The 19,846-nt window shown below is 36.2% G+C and overlaps 2 protein-coding genes across 4 annotated transcripts in view; one reads left to right on the top strand and one right to left on the bottom strand.

Annotated features, from left to right (window-relative positions):
- Positions 1-1,668: 1,668 nt before the first annotated feature.
- Positions 1,669-19,080, bottom strand: LOC123549250 (uncharacterized). Of its 3 annotated transcripts, none has more exons than XM_053545538.1 (7): positions 18,952-19,080; positions 12,928-13,273; positions 10,553-10,801; positions 7,567-7,694; positions 6,086-6,233; positions 4,504-4,662; positions 1,669-2,726 (listed from the first exon to the last, which is right to left on the bottom strand). In XM_053545538.1, exons 2-7 carry the CDS (start codon positions 13,211-13,213, stop codon positions 2,386-2,388), a joined length of 1,311 nt encoding a protein of 436 aa, XP_053401513.1. In that variant the 5' UTR covers positions 13,214-13,273; positions 18,952-19,080; the 3' UTR covers positions 1,669-2,385. The 3 variants fall into 3 exon arrangements, with proteins under 3 accessions (XP_053401513.1, XP_053401514.1, XP_053401515.1); XM_053545539.1 differs by lacking the exon at positions 18,952-19,080 and adding an exon at positions 18,885-18,944; XM_053545540.1 differs by lacking the exon at positions 18,952-19,080 and adding an exon at positions 18,271-18,287.
- Positions 15,957-19,846, top strand: part of LOC123550568 (uncharacterized) — a 6,706-nt gene continuing 2,816 nt past the window's right edge. The window contains exon 1 of the mRNA XM_045339000.1: positions 15,957-16,028. Within this exon, the coding sequence (XP_045194935.1) occupies positions 15,957-16,028 (72 nt within the window). The remainder of the gene's footprint in view (positions 16,029-19,846) is intronic.

Genomic DNA, 19,846 nt, shown 5'->3' with positions numbered 1-19,846 from the left:
ATTTCAATAGAATGCTAAGTGATACATACTGAAACACGGTAGAATAAAAGAAAACACGATGACAGACCAGCGGAGGCTTACATTTGATTTGGTAGTGAACTGCCTCAATGGGGAAATCACCCTTGCAAAGGATTATTTTGAGTGCGTATGTCGGAGTGGGGATGTCATGTGGCAGTGGATGGAAGGATGGGGCAGCGGTGATGGAATACTAAGGCACAAGAAATTGAAAGGGGAATGGTGAGGGGATTAATGTGTTTATTCAGAGGTATGAGAAATGTGTATTCTCAGCCCAGTTTCGAACTTGTACACTGGAAACAAAATTCAAAGGATATATTTGAACTCAATTTGTGACTTTGACCTTTGATCTACGGACCAATTTTATGCGCTGTGCAGATCGTCTCAAACGAAAGACAAAGGAAGAACCATAATGTCACTCTATTCAAAAAAAGCTAAGCGGATAAAAATCTAATATGACACAAAATATTTTCAGAAGTTCTCCAACGTATCGGTTCAATTTGTTCCATCATCTGCATAGCATTAAATGAGCCAAGTGGTGTAGGCGTGCGCCTCGAGAAAGTAGGTCAAAGTTCGAACTCTATTTGGATTCGTTCCTATGTGACCGAGAAGTGAGCCGGAAGGCAATTAAAGGATGGTTACCAAATGAATTCTTACCTGGTGCCTGGCATTAAAAAGAAATGAATTCGGATGGCAGATGTGAAAGCAAATATGTCTCAGAAGTCGAATATCCCTGACCTTTTTGGAAAGGGGTACACTACAAACGACAGATCGTTGCCTACAAACCGTATACCCCTATACATGTAAACTCATCCAAACCGGGAACATGATATTACTACTTACGAGCTGAAGCTAAAACTTGTAATTTATAGGTAATAATTAAAGTATCCAGTTATAAGAATGGCATTGTTATATTATTTGATTTTAAATTTATCGGAATACGAAGGGATTATTAACTTTAAACGGCGACTTGACTGTCACGATTTTTGTTTTTGCGATGTGCGCAGTATCTTGGTTTCCTTGCATGTGACGCAAGTAATTTTCCATTTTCTCATACTGTCAGTGCGTAGTTGTCAATAGTTAGACATATTTTCAGTTTTGTACTGTTGACCTTGACATCAGATACATGTTTTTTGTTGTTATTGGGTTTATGGTGGTGGAGGAAGACTCCTGGTGCCCCTCCGTGCATTATTTCATCGCTGGTGACCACCTGGATGGAACCAACGACCTTCCGTAAGCCAACTTGATGTTTTCCTCGTATGAAGAATTCAACACCCCGAGTGAGGCTCGAACCCACTATAGTTTGTATACTAGTATAGGTCAATATTTAACAAACAGCTGGCTGTTCCGGATTGAGGGGTTCTCGAAAACAACGTTTTTAATACGTTACATTGTTTGTACATGTTAATGTTTTCACCATTAATCTTAAACAGTTTTCAAAACTGTTATAAATATAAGGCCATGGGATGTACCATTGAAATACTGGTCTTGGATAGGGCTCAAGCTGTCTCACTCTTCGTAGACACTGTGTTTCCAGCTCACCTTTTGATTATAGTGCTGAATTGGAAAATGTTGGTGTAGATCAAGTGACAACCGTAACAAACCTGTATGAGTGCCAAAAAGATAACTGTAGTCATTCAAAACGAAACCGTATTATAGATGAAATTTTATTGGTGTACTAATTTTTCTCTTTATATCATACACTGCATGTTTTACATGTAATTTTGAACATTCCTATATAGATACATTGCATAACCATTCACAAAAAACGGTATTCAGTAATATGCTGAATAGACCTTTCTAACGTAAACGTAATTACGAAACGGAATACTGAATCCGTAAAATTTTAGGCTAATTTGTGGTCTATGGGAGACAATTTCATCCAATAGTAATACAATAGTATCTCCCTTAGACCATTATTTGCAAATAACATTTACGGATTCAGTAATCCGTTTCCGATTTACGTTTACGTTAGAAATGTCTAATAAACAGGATTTCATGATATTAATATCAATGTTTGTGTTGTCTCCCTTGTTTTACTGATATGGTAATAATTTTCATTCTTCGTGAACTAATCTATAAGCCTTATGATTCTGAGTAAATTAAGTTATGAAAAACTTGTATCTTTAGAAATTTTAGATTTCATCTCATTATATCATTCTTTGATATATTAACATCACAATGAAACTAACTGGTTGTGGTCACACCAATCTGACACGCACGCAGATATATTCAGCTCTCAGTTCTGTAATTATGCAATACAAAACGTAATAATGTTTATATATAGTTATATATTTCACATAGCCACGATTCTTGTTTATTATGCGTTTTCTTTTCTTTGTCCATTTCCTCCAGAAGTTCTCTTTTTTCCTAAACATGTTGATAAATATTTTTTCTGGTCTCAATATTGCCCTCTGCCTCTTTCCGCTCCAAATCCGTCATTTTGATTTCTACAGCTTTACCGTTTGCAGCATATTCCGGAAGTTCGTGATTCGGTTTCAGAACATGATACCACTTCTTCGTTACCTTGTACCATTTAGTGGCGATAAGTGTAAATGATGCCATCAGAGCAAACGGGGCACCAATACCGGAAGCCACAAGCGACCATGACGTCAGCAGTTTTGTTGTCACATTGAGGTCCGTCACAAGATTCTGTTCAAAGTCGGAAGAAACGAGGAGGATGCGAACAATTGGTATAAACACGAGCACGCCTGAAGTGTTTGTATTAAAGGCATATTAGAACCCGAACTTTGTATTTTAAAATACAAAGAATTAGTTTATGTAAACATAAAAATACAAAACTTGTGTGTATTAGCAATAGATCTATTATGCATATGCATTAGGTTTAAAACAAACAGTATACACATGTATTGCTTAACACGGTATGAATGTTTACCACCGCTATAACACTGGAAGTCTTTTTAACAAATGACTTTTCACTATGGAAGTAGCTTTGTAGATACTTTAATTGATATATGTATTTAGTAAAGTTAAAAAAAATATGAGGATGTCCTACATTTGAAGTAAGTATCCAAAAATAAAACATTTCATTTAAAGATAGGCACTGGATACCTTTAATATTGTCACTTTGAATTGCATATTCCCGACAGCCAATGGTGCGGGTGCTGCCGTCCGTACAGCAAGCTTATATAAACTGTAAGAATTTATTAATCGCCAATCTACAATATATTTTTGTAATTGTCAAGATACAGGCCTTAAAGGGAATTCCTATAGATTTTATGCGCAAGTTTCTGCGAGGCGAAAATTTGAAGTAAAGTCAACATTTGTTGAAACATGTGACAGACAATCTTAAATATGAGGAATCTTGAATAAAATAACATATTTAATAAGTTTTATCAGTAATCAAATGTTGATACTGGTTTATGTTGTATTGATATGTATCATGCCTGACATGTACCTTGCCATTTCTGTTGCTGTGTTTTCACATCACAATTTAATACAAAGACAGTGTTGTTCATATAATGTTAGACAACTGACTTTGTATTGATACGCCAATATCTCCTTTCAGATTATTTAGTATTCAATTATATAGAAAGAATTAAGATTTTTTAAAACTTTTCTTAACTTCTAGCAGATATACATGTAATCAATTTGGTCAGAATCGCGCCATTTTTCGTCGGAACAGGTGTTGTATTCAAGTGGTCTAAACATAAAATTTAGCCTGGTGACCCATACATTTTAGCCATTTATATGCTCAAAATACAATTATTTATACACAAGAAATACAGGGAAAAAATCTATGAAACAGTTTTTTCAAAATTAAAAAAAAAATATTCTTTGCTATTGGCATTTTTCATTGAAAAAAGTTCACAAAAGTGAATATGAAACAAGATTTTTTTTGCATTTGTACCCATCATTGTAAGGATATAGTATTACAAATATGACTATGATATCAAATAAGTATATAATAAAATCTGTAAAAAGAATAAACCTTATTGTGCTGTCTTGATGCATATTTTGGTTGGTATTTATTTTAAAAAAGCAGAAAATTATGAAAATGTTGAAAAATCGCTGGCAGTTTCAGCAACAGTGGGTGTGTTCAAAACAATTTTTCACAAAAACAAGCCTGGTGACCCATTGTTTTTATTTGTTCATTGTTTTCAGCACAAATTTTCCTATCATATATGTGAATTTGAAAAAAAAAATCTATGAAAGGAAAAAAAAATTCTCTTTAATGCTTCTGACAAAAGCATGGCTTTAGATAACCCCAGTCTGATAATGTAATGGACCCGTAATGACATTAGGCAATTTACGAGATATTACGTTATCTCCCGAGGCTGCTTCGACATTCTTCGACTGCCAATGTAGCTCGGTCGAGAAAAAAGACGGAGAATGTCGAAGTCTATTACGGACAAAACGTCATCGCACGAACATCGCCGATCCATTACCTTTAGGTGGCCCCAATCTGTTAAGGCGAATACAAACATTTAACATGAAGAAAGTAAATGTAGCATAACTTCAACTCACCGGAAGCAAAGAACGAAACGGAACCAAGGTAGACTGGTAGGCGTTTGTTGTCACAGCATGGTTTCAGTGAAGCAAACAAGCAAACCAGTCCGAGGATACATGTGATAACAGAAAACAAAGACTCCACTCTCAAATTATTCCACATTGGCATATTGATATCTGAAATATATCGATATATTTATATTTTTCAATCACCTGCCCTATATTCCTATTTTTCACGATTTTATTTTTAGTTCCCAAGTACATGTGGGATTTTGTAAGCAGTATTCTACCTGCACATTTGAGATTTCAATAGTTGTATTCTATGGGGTTCAGAAAACTATGGTGGCTGATTAAGGACATTTCGTTATGTCGCGTTGGTTTATATAGCACATTTCGTTGTGTCGCCCTGGCGGGCACTAATGCACCATGACAAAATATTGAAAGTCTTGTGTGTAATGGCGCTCACGGCAACGCTACAAAATAAACTAACAACGCGGCATATTGAATCATAGATCGCAATAGAACGAAACTTTTTTTGCGTCAAGAAGCCAATTAATGGCGCGCACGCCGAAACGAAATGAAATGTTTCGTTGTTTCGAGTTGATGTGCGCGCCATAATGATACACAAAACTTTCAATAAAATATTTCGACTTTGGCTTGTTGGCGCGCTATGATGAAATAAAATGTTTCGTTGTTCTGCGTTGGCGCGCACGTACGGACGACAAAACGAACTGTGATATATAGCCGCGCGAATGCCAACGTGACAAATCAAACATTATTGTTAATGGCTCGCATGCCATGTCAAGGAGAAATAGAATATTTCTTCTGTCGCATTGTACGTTTCGTTCTGTCGCGTTGTCAGTTTCGTTTTGTCCCGTTGGGCGCGCTCCAGGACGGCTACAGAAGCCACGCGCATGTCAACGCGACATAACGAAAGCCATCATAGGATACAACGAGTTATGTAGGTAGGTACATAACAATCTTGGGGAAGTCGGTGACAAGAAGAAATGGCTTCGGACGAGCCTAGGTAACGGAAATCAAGCAAAATGTCATGGATTTCAGGACGATTTGTTATCGAAAACGAAAGCAGGCTGGTTTTTCAAAGAACTGATATATTTATTCAACATTTGATCTATTTTTGATAATATACTGTTACATTGTCTAAAACATAGCTATCGCAATGAACAATGTATATAAATAGCAAAATAAACATAATGCCCATTCTTTTTAATTTTCCGGATTTCATGACGACCCAATTTTCCATGTCACGGACAAATTTATACCATAGATATATGCGTAATTTGGACATATTAAAACAGATATACACGTACGGTGCGTTTTTTTTTTTAAAAAAACCAACAGAAATATGAGCCGCATCATGAGAAACCCAACATAGTGCATTTGCGACCAGGCTGGTCTGGATCCATGCTGGTCGCAAATGCACTCTGTTGGTTTTCTCTTGGTGCGGCTCATATATTTTTAATAGGGAAATAGCGGATATTCTGAAATTCTTTAAAATGTGTTGCCAAAAGGTTTCACTACATAAAGTCAACTAACTTCATAGTAATACCATTTGGAAACACACACATGTGAAACTTACCATTTTCCATAAAAGTCACTTCTTGCTTCACAGCAAAGATCGCTTCATTGACAGATATGGAATGACATCTTTCTTTCGAAGTCTTCATTACTGAACACATCGTTCCATGAAAAAGGCCAAACCCTACTGTCTGCGACACAGCTTTGCCCTTGTATATAAAAGATGAAAAGTATTAGCCGAATGCACAGTAAATTAATGCATCTTTTTGTCATATTTTTGGCTTAATTTTCAAGTCAACCTATAGGCATATACCTTGTACCATAAATATATATATATATAATACACTGTATATTATACGCTATAAGCATACACAAATAACATGGTATCAAAACTAGACCGTGACGTATGAAATAGTAAAATATCTCTAGGCTTTTATTGAAATATCAAATTTCTGACAGAAAAAAAAAACAACAACACATTTTTGAAGCCAAGACAAACTTGTATGAAGGTTATTGCACTGGGCTGTTTGTTATTTCATCAAACTAAGACTCGAGCTGATATAAAGTTCAAATAGAATTTCAGGCATCTTTTCCAGCCAATTCTAATAATGTAGTTCGTCACTCATTGGGCATATTCATTCGCCGACATTAAATCACCCCTGTTGGATATACGCACGTACTGAGTGTACAATATATTAACAAAAGGTTAGGGTTAGGTTTAACACAGGTTTAATTGTGTACATTTAATGTGTGCATATACACTCAATGTGGGAGAATTAATGCCGACCTATATCGCTTTGACTATTCTGCACACACTCTAAGTCAACCAAGGTGCTCCCACTCTACAACAACACCCTTTGGGAGACGGAAAAATCGGTTTTTGTTCGGAGGGAGTTGTTTGTATAGAGGTAAAATAAAGAACAATAAACATGTTTTGGAGTCAGTAGCAAATGTTGTTGCAAGGAGGAAACTGTTGTTCAGAGGACCGCTCTAGAGAGGGAGCACTGTACTAACTAGGTGATCAAGCAGCATTTTCGGGCAAGTCGGATAATTGCGGAATGAAAAAAAATCTCCATTTTTCCAATTAAAGTGGCATTTTCGTGTTTTATGTAAGCCAGTTCTTGTTTTTATTTCATTGTTGACCTATATACGTGACATTCTGGTAGCATTTTCAAGTAGATTTTTTGCATGTAAAATGTAAACAAACCTTAGTACACACGTCTTCATACCCACATTTTAGCTGTTAGATTGAAAGATATTCCATAATGTTGACCTTTCAGAGAAGATACACGACCCCTACTTTTCTGGGATTTTTTTTTTGTGATTTATAGGTCATTTAAGATAATACTGCTCTCAGAAGACTGGAAATTCTATATAGAACATATAGCAAATTTATTTACCATAGTGTACCCGACAATACCGGGTACCAGAGCAGAACAGTGTACTGTTTTATTCATTTGACTTCAAATTAGAAGATTATTCTACAATATTTTGAACACTTCTCTGGACAGACAAAGGACTATGGTCATGAACTACTTATACCTGAAGTCTTTGTTCAAGCGTAAGTACAACCGAATCACTCGATGATTCTTCATCGCTGTCATCATCAGAGGAGGAGGAGGAGGAACTGCTTTCGTCGTCATCATCATCATCATCATCGTCATCGCCATCTGCCAAACAAATCAACAAAATTGATAGTACATGTACCGCCATTTTATCTCGTGTGACAATCAGTTGTGATAAGTAAGAGTGTATAAACATGACACTAACGCCGACGCCGGTGATATCGCATTAGCTCTGGTGACATCCCTCATGGTAAAGCCTACTAAATGGTATAGGCCCCATAACTTTTGCTTTCTTCTTGATAAAAGTGTGTCCCGATTTTTACTTGGCCATTTTAAACAAAATCTGTCAGCAAGTTAGTATGTCAGTAACATACCACAAAAAAAACTTCACACACTGCTTCGACATGGTAATATCAAATGAATGAATGATATGGATTTTATAACTTTTGCTTTCATCTTGGTGAAGTTATGCCTCGTTACTTGACATTTTTCCAACAAAACGCTGTTCTGAAGTTAGTACCTCAGTTACTACACATGGTAAATAAATAAAACTGCACATACTTCTCGGTCATTGTAGTATCACCTGCATGACATGTATGTCATAACTCTTTACCTTTATTTTTAAGAACTGATTCCCTTTCAAGTACTTGGCAATAATTGGCAGTACTGCGTTCGAGTGAGTATCTCTGTAACTACTTTATCTCAACTGAATGAAACATTTTTTTTTTCACTACGTGCCCGTGATGATAACACCAGCTGAATGATTTAGGTTCTATGTTCTATCATTAACCAAATTATGCTCCTATATAAACTTAGCCATTTTTATACAAATTAGATTTCGAGCTTCTGATCCTTTTGTCTTTCTCTAAATTAAGGATAACATGGTGTAATAGCCATATTTCGTATCTTGTGACTGGATGGTAATATTTAAATGAAATTTGGTCACTTTAAAGACATTCAAAATTAAAAAATTTTCACCGAGAGATTTTTCAAATTTTATAATTCTTTGGGGAGATAATCGGTATTGAAGTTAACATTCCCGTAGGGAAAAGGAGAACATCTTTTTTTTTCTAGTTTTCAGGGGAGATAATTCATGAAAAAAATCAGGGGAGGTAATCTAAAGGATTTTTTTTAGAACTTCTGTCACCATTTAACTTGTCAATATGCACCTTATTTCTATCATTTGACATTTTTAAAGCTTACATTAACAAGTTTTATGTACGCTTTTGGCGAAATTGAGGCCTATTACACAATGTTATCCTTAAGTTGTTATTATCTGCTGTGAGGTGGAAAGCCGAATATAGAAATGCTGTTCATATATCAGGTTGTTGGTCCATCTGTCTACACATTCCCACACCACGCCAACCATCAAACGCGCATTTTTTAACTTTCAGTTTCTTACGTCTCCTGATATTGTTTCTTAGTATCCCGTCATCTGCACCCACACCCCTCCCATTTCTACATCCACTCATCTACACCAATCACACCCTCCGCAAAAGTACTGTGTTTCTTAATATATTGTCTTCCTATTCCATACCCCCCCCCCCCCCCCCCCCCCCCCCCCCCCACACACACACACACACAGACACAGACACAGACATACACATCACATTTTTATAGATTTTTACAGACTTATACAGGGAAAAACTTTGAAAATCTTCTTGTCCAAAACCGCAGGGCCTAGGGCTTTATTTGGTATGTAGCATCATCTATTGGTCCTTTACCAAGTTTGTTCAATTTATCCATCTAGGATAAAATATTGCCCCGCCCAGGCCTGGGTCACATGGTTTATATTGACTTATATAGGAATAAACTTTAAAAATATTCTTGTCTGAAACCACAAGACCTAGGCCTTTGATGTTTTGTATGTAGCATTATCTTATGGTCCTCTACTAAGATTGTTCAAATTATTACCCTAGGGTGAAAAGAGGCCCTTCCCTGGAGGTGGGGGGGTCCATAGTTTTACATATATAGGACAAACTTTAAAAAATCTTCTTGTCTGAAACTGGAAGGCCTAGGCATTTATATTTGGTGCTGCCTTGCCTAGTGGTCCTCTACCAAGATTATTCAAATCATGCCTCTTAGTTGAAAAAGAGGCCCCACCCAGGGTGTCCTAAGTTTTACATAGACAAATAGGAAAACAATTTAAAAAATCTTCTTGTCTAAAAGTTCAAGGCCTTGGCCTTTGCATGGGTATTTGGTATGTATCATAGCCTAGTTGACTGATAACAAGATTGTTCGAATTGTGCCTCTGGGGTGAAAAGAGGCCGCGCCCCTACCTACTTTTTTTTTTTTTCAAGATACAGCCTTGAAATTTTGGCGACATGTACAGTTTTGCATACTGATCTTAAAACTGACTTTCAATGACCATGAATTTGACTTACTGACCTACTTTCTTAATACTTTAGCATCAGTTTGACATTTGATACATCTAGCTCATATTACTCAGGTGAGCGATCAAGGGTCATTATGACCCTCTTGTTTTGTCTCTTGTGTTTATAAATTGTCTCGTATTATCCCGTCACACCATTACCAAAGCACCTCTCGTGCCACTTTCCCTCAAAGTTTCAGTTTCTTTATATTAACTCCATGTATGCACCTTCCCCACGCCAGCAAGCACGCACACATTTCTTTCTTTTACCGTTATATATTTTTATTTTCTTTTTACTATGTTTCTTAGTATTGGGTTTTACTTAACCAGCATTCACCAGCTAAACATCCCATAGTAGAAAACAAGCCCACCCCCAACACACGCCTTTAAGAATGTGCTATTTGTTACAGGCTATTTTTTGAAGCGAGCTTCGTTGTCTGCTGGAAACCCTTGTTTATTGTTTTTTATTATTTTTGTTTGGTATAATAGTTACCTGCATCATTTTAGCATAGTGAAAAGATAATGTTCGCTGTGAGGAACTGGTATCTTTCAGCACATAAAACTGTAACACGCACTAAGTAATAAAACTGACCTTCTGCTTCGACTCCTTTATCATCGTCATCATCATCAGCATCACGCCTTTTCCTCCTTTTGTCATCGTCATCATCATCATCATTATTGCCTTCATCATCGTTATGATTATCATCATCATCGTCAACATTGTTGTCACGATCATCATTGTCATCATTTTCATGGTTTTCTTTGCCGCCATGAGCATGGGTATGATACGAAACTTTGTCGGAACTCTTCAGGTTATCCATGTGTACTATTTTGTGGCTTCCTGTGTAAGAAAAGGTTGTTTGCCATTGTTCATTCAAACAGTTACATAATTTAGAATGATAACTTTACGTTCCAGGATTTATTCAAGGCTGTCCTGTTGGAAGACGTCAACTCAAGTTTTAAAGAAGGAATGGGATGGTCTCTTATCAGTCCGTCCGTCCGTTTGGTTTGATGAAAACATTTTTTTTGCAATTGGTAAAAGACGGATAGACAAACACCCAGCCGGGCATAATAAATTAACATACATTTTCTCTATATTTATATTGCACAATATTTCATAAAAAACTACCGCAACTTTCAAAGTTATGACGGGGTTCATATATTGTGCCTAACGGACGGAAGATCGAAAGGACAAAGAGAACAACGTGCACATTTTTATCTATATTGTTGTTTTCTATCTTTGTACATTCAATATGTTTCATGGGAAATCTCTTCAACTATTTTTGCCAGGCCAATCATATTTTAAATGTAGCAGCAAAATGAAACAGCGTGCTATTTCTATCTATGTACTATGGTTCATGATTTGTTTTAAATTTTAAAATCATGGTAGGGTCCACTTTTTGAGCCAAACGATAGGACTGACCGACCGAAGAACAGACGGACGGACGGTTCACCATTAGTACCATACGATGATATACTAAAAGGGTTACTCTTCCTAATCTTGTTATACCAATCAAGTAATTATCCTATTATCCTCCTTTGTGTTTTCACAATTAGTTTCAACTTGAAACAATTCAAATCGTAATGGTAAAAAAAGAGGAATAGATAAGTGAAGCAAAAGATTCATGAAAGCCCCAAATCACTCACCTGAACAACCCAGATGACCCAATATCAAATTTGACTAGCTTTTCATTCAGACAAACATTTTAATCATGGTTTATGCATGTTGTCTCTTCAGCGATAACAAAGATTTTTATCTATGTTTTGACCTGTTGACCTAGTGTCTGAACCAAGATAAACCAGTTTCTTGCTTGACCTAGATTATATGAATTTAAACATTCTGACAAAGTTTCATGAATATCATATATAAAATATGGACTTAAGTGTGTTAACAAGGATCTTTATGAATTAACCTAGTGACCTAGTTTCTTACACAAAATTTTCCAGTGTCAGATTTAGCCAAGATGTTATGCAGGTCAACATTCTGACCATGTTACATGAGGATCAGGTAGAAAATCTAAGTTTGTGAGCACGTCAGATACCACATTTAACCCAGTTTATTACAATATACGACTTTCTCATGAACAGACTCAATCAAACCGAGTCTGCAATTTTCACTGTTTGCCTTGTTTTCGGTGCTTCCGAGGGATCTACTTTTCAGATTTTAATTTCATACAAATATTCTGCCCATGGTGTATGTAAATCCGGTAAAATATGTCTTCTAGAGTATCATCAAGCGAGTTTCGAACCTAACATACTAGTAATGACAAACATTCTTAACAGGTTTTGTGTTGATCAGATTAAAGTGTTATTAAAAATTTTCTATGATTTCACCTGGTTTTAAACCTAGTTTTTTTTTTACTTCCAGTATATATAGACCTGGTTTCGAGCTTATCCGGCATTACTATGGCAAACATTATGAGAAAAATAAGACTGGGCCAAGAACGTGAAATCTATAGGAACAGTAAACCGACACAATGCGACCTTCTGCTAACAACATGAACCTGGTGGACTTGGTCACAGAGTACGAAGTAAAGCAACTTTTCAGTCGTTTAAAATTTAGTTTATTAAACCCATGCTCATGTCAGATCGTGACATTGCATGACTTCTACCCATGAAAAAGGTCATCAGTAATATACAAGTAAGTAATGCAATACGTGAATATGATCCTACAATATCTTAAAAAGTAACTCTTGAAAAATTACGTAAATAAAACGTAGAAGGTTGTTTTAGCTAAAAGTTAAAAAAATATCGTTTTGAAAAATTCTTGTTTTAGTATATAGGCAATAACTGAATAGCGATAGAAGTCTGAAAGATATAATTGTACTTCTACTGCCGCTGACTTATCCGTGCTGCTGAACAAAATTAAACATTTCAATTAAACAAAAATTCACAATGATGATCCAGCCGGGTAAATAAATTTACAAAATAATGGAAGTGATTAAAATTACTTTAAGTTAAACATACCGTCGGTATCGTCATCGTCTGACGAATCGCTATCCTCACTGTCGTCTGCTGTCTTGTGCCTGCTGAGAAATTCCTCATAATTGTTCTTCACCATGTCCAGTTGGGCAGAGGTAAGTCCTAGCTCCTCGGCACTCCATCCATCCAGATTACCACTTTTCAAAACAACCAGAGCGTAGGGCTTGGATTCGAACACCAGTTGTGCCGGAAGGTACAAAGAAACCAGTAACAACACTAACGCCACGAGACCGCTGACCAGTGTGATGTAAAACGTTCGTCCTCGTTCCATTCCTATTTGTTTCCAATAAGAGTCTAGGTCTATTCTATTCTAGCGTGTCAAGTCCGTAAACTGAAACAGCGTGATTCACTATGTAGGGTAAATTAGATTACAAGTTTAAAATATCAGTTTCAGTTTTTAGCAAACAATCCATATCAATCACAGCAGCTCAGTGAATTTGAGATATAAGACTTATTTTATGTCAGAAGTGACCGTGTCATTCCCATTACTTGTTTAGTTTGTAGTTACTTTACAACAGTCGGGGGCCCCTCTCCTCTTTTCAAAAAATCTTCCCCAGCACTATAAAAATAATACTATTAAGATCTTTATTTCGATTTACCACCGGGTGACAGATTTAATTTCATTAAGGCTAAAACTTTAAATATCTCTAGTTTAACAGTTGCTCTGCTTTCTCGGTTAACATATTTATATACATGTAGATAGACTGTATGCATGAACAAGAAAGGATGTGAAGTTGAAATACAATCTTAAAACAAAAACATGTAATTCTTTCTCCTTGTCCTTCATATATAATAAAAAAAAAGTTAATAGTTTTGGCTTGCTGAAACTGGATGGTATAAATGTGCATATGATTTTGTCCGCATAAAGTGTGCTATTGCATTGTAAATCTGTTTCTTTTTTTATCAGCTTTCTTTTTAAAATATTCAGCAGCATGTCCGACCTAGTTTTTAATTCCTTTGATATTGACCTTAAATAGAGACTCATAGCCCAGCATAGAGCAAGTCAACGTGACTGAAAAAAAAATTGACAACTTACAAGATACCGGGAATCAACTGACTGCTTATATTATTATAAGTTACCCCCCAAAAAATTAAACTGATGTAGTAACACCAGGACTGTTTCTTGGACCAGACGCGAACGTTCGAATCCTGGTTCAACCAAAACTTTCTCAGCGAGTGCAAGACGTTTGTTAGAGAAATGAAGGATTTAAATTAAAAGAAAAGAATTTAAAAAAAAAAATGTTATAACTGTGAACAGAATAAACATACTGAAAAATCTACTTTTATCAAAAATAAGAGAAAATAATCCTGTCCATACGACGCATACACGCGTGCATGTGCATATAAAGCACCTCAAAATGGTAGCAACGCGTTTTGGTAGTCACTACCAAAATTCGGCCGAGTTTTGGTAGCGACAAAATACGTTGCAATGGTACATATGATGTGTTAAGGATCATGGTATGGAACGTATTTTGGTAGTTTTTTTCTACACCGGGGACTCAGCTCATTTTTTGCATTACGCATAAAAGAGAGAGATAAAAGGAGTGAATGTCTCATAAAAATGGTCAGAGAGGGTGTTCGGAGTTCCTCTCTCGATATATAGTTTTCGTATAAAACAACCAAAATGTAGATTCCTGAGAGTGTGAAAGGGGCTTCAAACGACGTTTCCTTTGCAATAACATTGTATTGTTTTGTTGTTTTTATGTGTGAAACGGAGTATATATGTGAGGAAGGCACGTGGGTCCTCCACCAAAATATTTTTTAAAACATCCCACATAAACATAAATGGTGAATTCTGTGCGCCGTGTAAAGGGGTCTCAGATAAATATTTCCAGCAAAAAAAGGTTTTTTTCTCTTTAAAGGTGAGGGGTTTCGAGAGTAAATCACAGATATCTTTGAAACACAACGTAAAAAAATGGTAAAATGTGGGCCTGGGCTTACTTGACTAATTTTCCAAAGACTGAATTCTCCGTCGTTAGATTTTGATTTTGATTTTGATGTATACATGCGAGTGGCATTTTGGGGTCCTCCTCTGGCAACACATGGAAATGGTGGGTTCTGTGTGTTTAGATTTGTAAGAAATATATAATTTACTGAAAAATGAAACTTGCTCCGCAATGAGGTATACAATGTCATGTATCTTATTATTTATGTACATATATGCGAATGATTTTCTCTTAATATTTATCGCAGATTTTGACTTTCTTCTTCATTTGTATACGGCGCATTGTAAGAACACCTGCGGTGGGCGGGCGGCTCCAAAAGTTGTTCGCTATCTGACTTGAGCATTTTTTATCCAGTGTTCTATAGACTTGGTCAGAATGTTAACATCTGGGACAAGTTCGATAATCAGCCGGATCCCAGTAGTTCTAGAGTTTTAAGCAATCTTTTCCAATATCCACCGAACTTGGTCAGTATGCTGATTTGCATTATATCTTGATCAAGATCTATAACCAGTCAGATCATCTCAGTAGCTCCGGAAGTATGACCCTCGAATAACCCAGAATTGTGAATGTTGACAGTTTCCGCTTTCTTATATGAGCAGTTTTTGTCCGATGTTAACCAAACTTTATTTTATTGTTCACCAAACTTGGTCAGAATATTTATGGGCATAATTTCTCGCGCAAGTTTGATAACCAGCAGCAAAAACTAAATGTTTTCCTTTAGCTTTGCATAGAGCTATCCAACAATTGTTTAAATGTTTTGTAATCAAAATAACGTATATTTTGCTTGTGTTGTGAAAATGATTAATTTCCATAGAATTAAATATATTAATCACATGATCAGCATTTTCCTATTCTTACAGTTCTTGATTGTGTTTTGCATACATTTCAATTCTTAAACTTGACAAGTGCATACCCTACAATTATTTAAATGTGTTGTAATCAAAGTAACGTATATATGCTTGTGTTGTGAAATTGTTTAATTTTCATAGAATTTAATCAATGGTTATGACGACCGGTATGATGATGATAATGGTAGTGATGATAATGATGATAATGAAACTGATAATAATGAAAAATGATGATTGTGGTGATGATATTGAGGATGAAAATAATGATGACGACAGTTTATCTTACTGCGAAGTAAGCTTCGTATAAGATCCCTCAAAATTACATGAAACAATATATATAATATATATCGTATTTCTGATTTTCGTTTAGATATGTTTAAGACCCCTTATACACGCTCAGAATTTAACAGTTTTGGGTTGTTATTTCCCCTTTTATCTCTCCCATCCGTGTGTATCATTAAAATGAGCCCAGCCACTGATGTAGACCAAACTACCAAAATGCGTTCCATTACCGCGCCTCAAAATGGTAGCAACGCATTTTGGTAGAAACTACCAAAATTCGGTCGAGTTTTGGTAGTCACTACCAAAATTCGGCCGAGTTTTGGTAGTCACTACCAAAGTTCGACCGAGTTTTGGTAGTCACTACCAAATTGCGTTAGACTGAACAAAGACTAGTGTATTTGACCATCTTGGTTCCTTTATCACATTTTTTTATTTCTAAAATTAACCGCTATTTCTTCCACATTTTAAAAGAATCCTCTAAAGGCTGGTTCTTTGCGGGACTTCCTCTACTGTTCCTTCAGAAAGGTAGATGCTGGGTCTGAGAATTCCTGTTAACTTAATTATTTCTCAAAAATGCTCTACTTTATTTAAAACAAATCGTATTTGATGGATTCTCCTTCAGACAAATTTTCACTATTTGAATTTGTACGTGCAATGGTAGCATATCAAAGCGAAATATAGAAGGAATACGCATTTTTTTTAATTCCTATGACGCTGTCTCTCAACTAATCGTAGCAAAGTTAAAGTATCCGGCTGAGAATCTGTATTCTCTGGCTGAGGATCGGTACACTTTATCTGAGGATCAAGAGAATCTGTACGCTCTGGCTCTAAACTTTCAGTATTCTCTGGCGAAGGATCTGTTCTCTCTGGCACTGAATCAGTATTCTCTGGCGAAGGATCTGCACTCTCTGGTACTAAACATTCAGTATTCTCTGGCGAAGGATCTGCACTCTCTGGAGCTAAACTTTCAGTATTCTCTGGCAAAGGATATTCACTCTTTGGTGCTAAACTTTCAGTGTTCACTGGCGAAGGACCTGTTCTCTCTGGCACTGAATCAGTATTCTCTGACGAAGGATCTGCACTCTCTAGCGCAAAACTTTCAGTATTCTCTGGCGAAGGATCTGCACTTTTCAGTATTCTCTGGCGAAGGATCTGTTCTCTCTGGCACTGAATCAGTATTCTCTGGCGAAGGATCTGCACTCTCTAGCGCTAATTTTTCAGTATTCTCTGGCGAAGGATCTGCACTCTCTATGGCTAAACTTTCAGTATGCGCTGGCGAAGGATCTGCTCTCTCTAGCGCTAAATTTTCAGTATTCTCTGGCGAAGGATCGGCACTCTCTGGTGCTAAACTTTCAGTATTCTCTGGCGAAGGATCTGATTACATGAAAATTTATAAGCGGACGCCAACTAGAACGTTGCTACCGACGCCACCTCTGTGGAGGTTCTAATGTGATATATGGCTCTCGTTCCAAGTCGCATAAAGTATTTATCCTGAATATTCAGTCATTATAATAAGGCTCATGTTTCCAAGATACCAACATTTAAGTCGAGTAATGGACAAACGCTTAGCTAATGTGCAACTGAACCTCAACTTTAAAACAGATGTAACAATTCAGGAGTGTACATTTGTGCATTCAGTCTAACGGCAGTCCTACTCCCCGGGGTGTACGAAAAGTTTTTCGTGAATCGCTAGAATTTTAACCTGAAACAGTCTATACTTATTTATGAGCGTTCGTGAAACCTGTCCCAGGGTCAGGTCATGCGTCCGACGCATCAAATAATTGTGGTAAACAGTTGTGCCAAGTTCCTTCAATATCTCTCGATATATGTCAAAGTAAGACTCACGTGTGTTCCAATGGTCCTGCTTGACTGAATATATTTTCATGATTGAAAGGTCAAGGTCGGATGAGCGATTAAGTTCCATTTTGACACTCTTTGAAATAATATTGACCATTTGTTACAAAATATCTTTCTTTTTTGCAAATCATGAGATTTTTATTAATACCGTTTTTCGTTGGATGTGTACATATCCGACGCATTTTGGTACTACAATTCTGTAAACTACCAAATTTCGTTGAGTCTAACGCGTTTTGGTAGTGACTACCAAAACTCGGCCGAATTTTGGTAGTGACTACCAAACGCGTTGCTACCAATTTAAGGTGCAACAAAGCTTGTACATGTATATCATTAATTCATGCATCAGAAAAATTAGAATTATGTCCGCTTACGTTACCGAAAAACGAGTGACTTACATATATGTGGAATTATATCCCTGCTGAGAAAATTATTCCCAAGACAGTGTTTTCAACAAATTTCAATTAGCGTATGTTTTAGATGAAATTTATTGGCAGATATTATCTATGTCCTATGACTTGGTGTCTTGTGACCTGGACATGCTTAATATCGATCAAAGGCAAAAACCAATCCATTTTAATTCACAAAACGGTCTTTGTTTTATTTGAAAGAATGACTAAATTTGTAACTGCAGACAGTAAACAAAGTTTCATGAATTTCATTTTTCGCTTTTACCTCCTTGGGTTCGTTATCCGGTCATAATTTTATGAAATACAGAATAACATTTAAAATGTCGTTATTCTACCACTTATATTCCATTCCCAATACGAATATTTTCAAAAGTCTGAGATTGACAACCTACACCATGATGATGATGATGATGATGATGATAATAATAATAAAATAATTATGATAATAATAATGCATGTAGTTATAATGATAATGAAGCTCTGGTTTTACGAGATAACTTATTTGAACAACACTTCTGTTTTTCCATGAGACCCTAAAAACAGCAAGATACATTGTAATTTAAACAATATACAAGCAATTAAAAATGAAAAAAATAACGTACTGAAAAATCCGAGAGCTACAAGACAGACCTATTAAGTTGAGATATGGTATTCGACAAAAACACTTACATAGATGTGTGGTTACTCCTTAAGTAGGAAAACAGACGTAACAAGTTTAAAGTGATGAGGAAGATACATGATCCCGAATAAATTAATGATTTACGAACAGTTTCAGTATTCTATGTAGGGATGTAAAACAGAAGACGAATGCAAGAAAGTAGTATTGTCTGATGATAAAATGATTTTTTTTAAGTAAGAAGGGGTCTGAGTATTCATTATTTTAAACATTAGAATAGCTTTTTTTTGAAAATTTTAAAACTCTTAGAGTGCATGGAGCTCCAAATTGGCTGAATCGTTCAGATAATTCTACACGCAAACCACTTTGCATGATTATAGTTTGATACCTTACCTTTAATTTTTTATCGAGACCAAAACCTCAAAATCAATATGGCTGCCAAACTTAAAGATGGCCGCCGCATGGCTACCAAGTTTTATGATAATTGTTTTTAAAGAGTGTGGAAAGTGAGGTTATTTCTTGCTATAGCAGTCATTATTATTAAGTGAAAGAACTCAGCATATGGTGTGTCATGACCTTTGTTTGAAATAAGTGTTGCAGCTGTCATTTGAAGTTTATCATTATTCTAAAGAAGTGCTGCAGAATCCGTAAAAGACGCAACAGATAATCAGCTCGACATGCATCTTCTCTCCAAATACCGACCTGCAATGTCGAAAAAGCAGGCTATTCAGCTCGACATGCGTCTTCTCTTCAAATACCGAACTGAAATGTCGAAAAAGCAGGCTAGCCCTATTCAGATCAACATGCGTCTTTTCTTCAAATACCGACCTGCAATGTCGAAAAAGCAGGCTATTCAGATCGACATGCGTCTTCTTTTCGAATACCAAGCTGCAATTTCGATATATCACACTATTCAGCTCGACATGCGTGTTCTCTTCTAATGCCGAG

The sequence above is a fragment of the Mercenaria mercenaria genome, chromosome 6 (assembly GCF_021730395.1).
Source record: "Mercenaria mercenaria strain notata chromosome 6, MADL_Memer_1, whole genome shotgun sequence".
Taxonomy (NCBI): domain Eukaryota; kingdom Metazoa; phylum Mollusca; class Bivalvia; order Venerida; family Veneridae; genus Mercenaria; species Mercenaria mercenaria.
The sequence above is the reverse complement of the archived record's forward strand: the minus strand, read 5'-3'. Positions and strand labels throughout refer to the sequence as shown.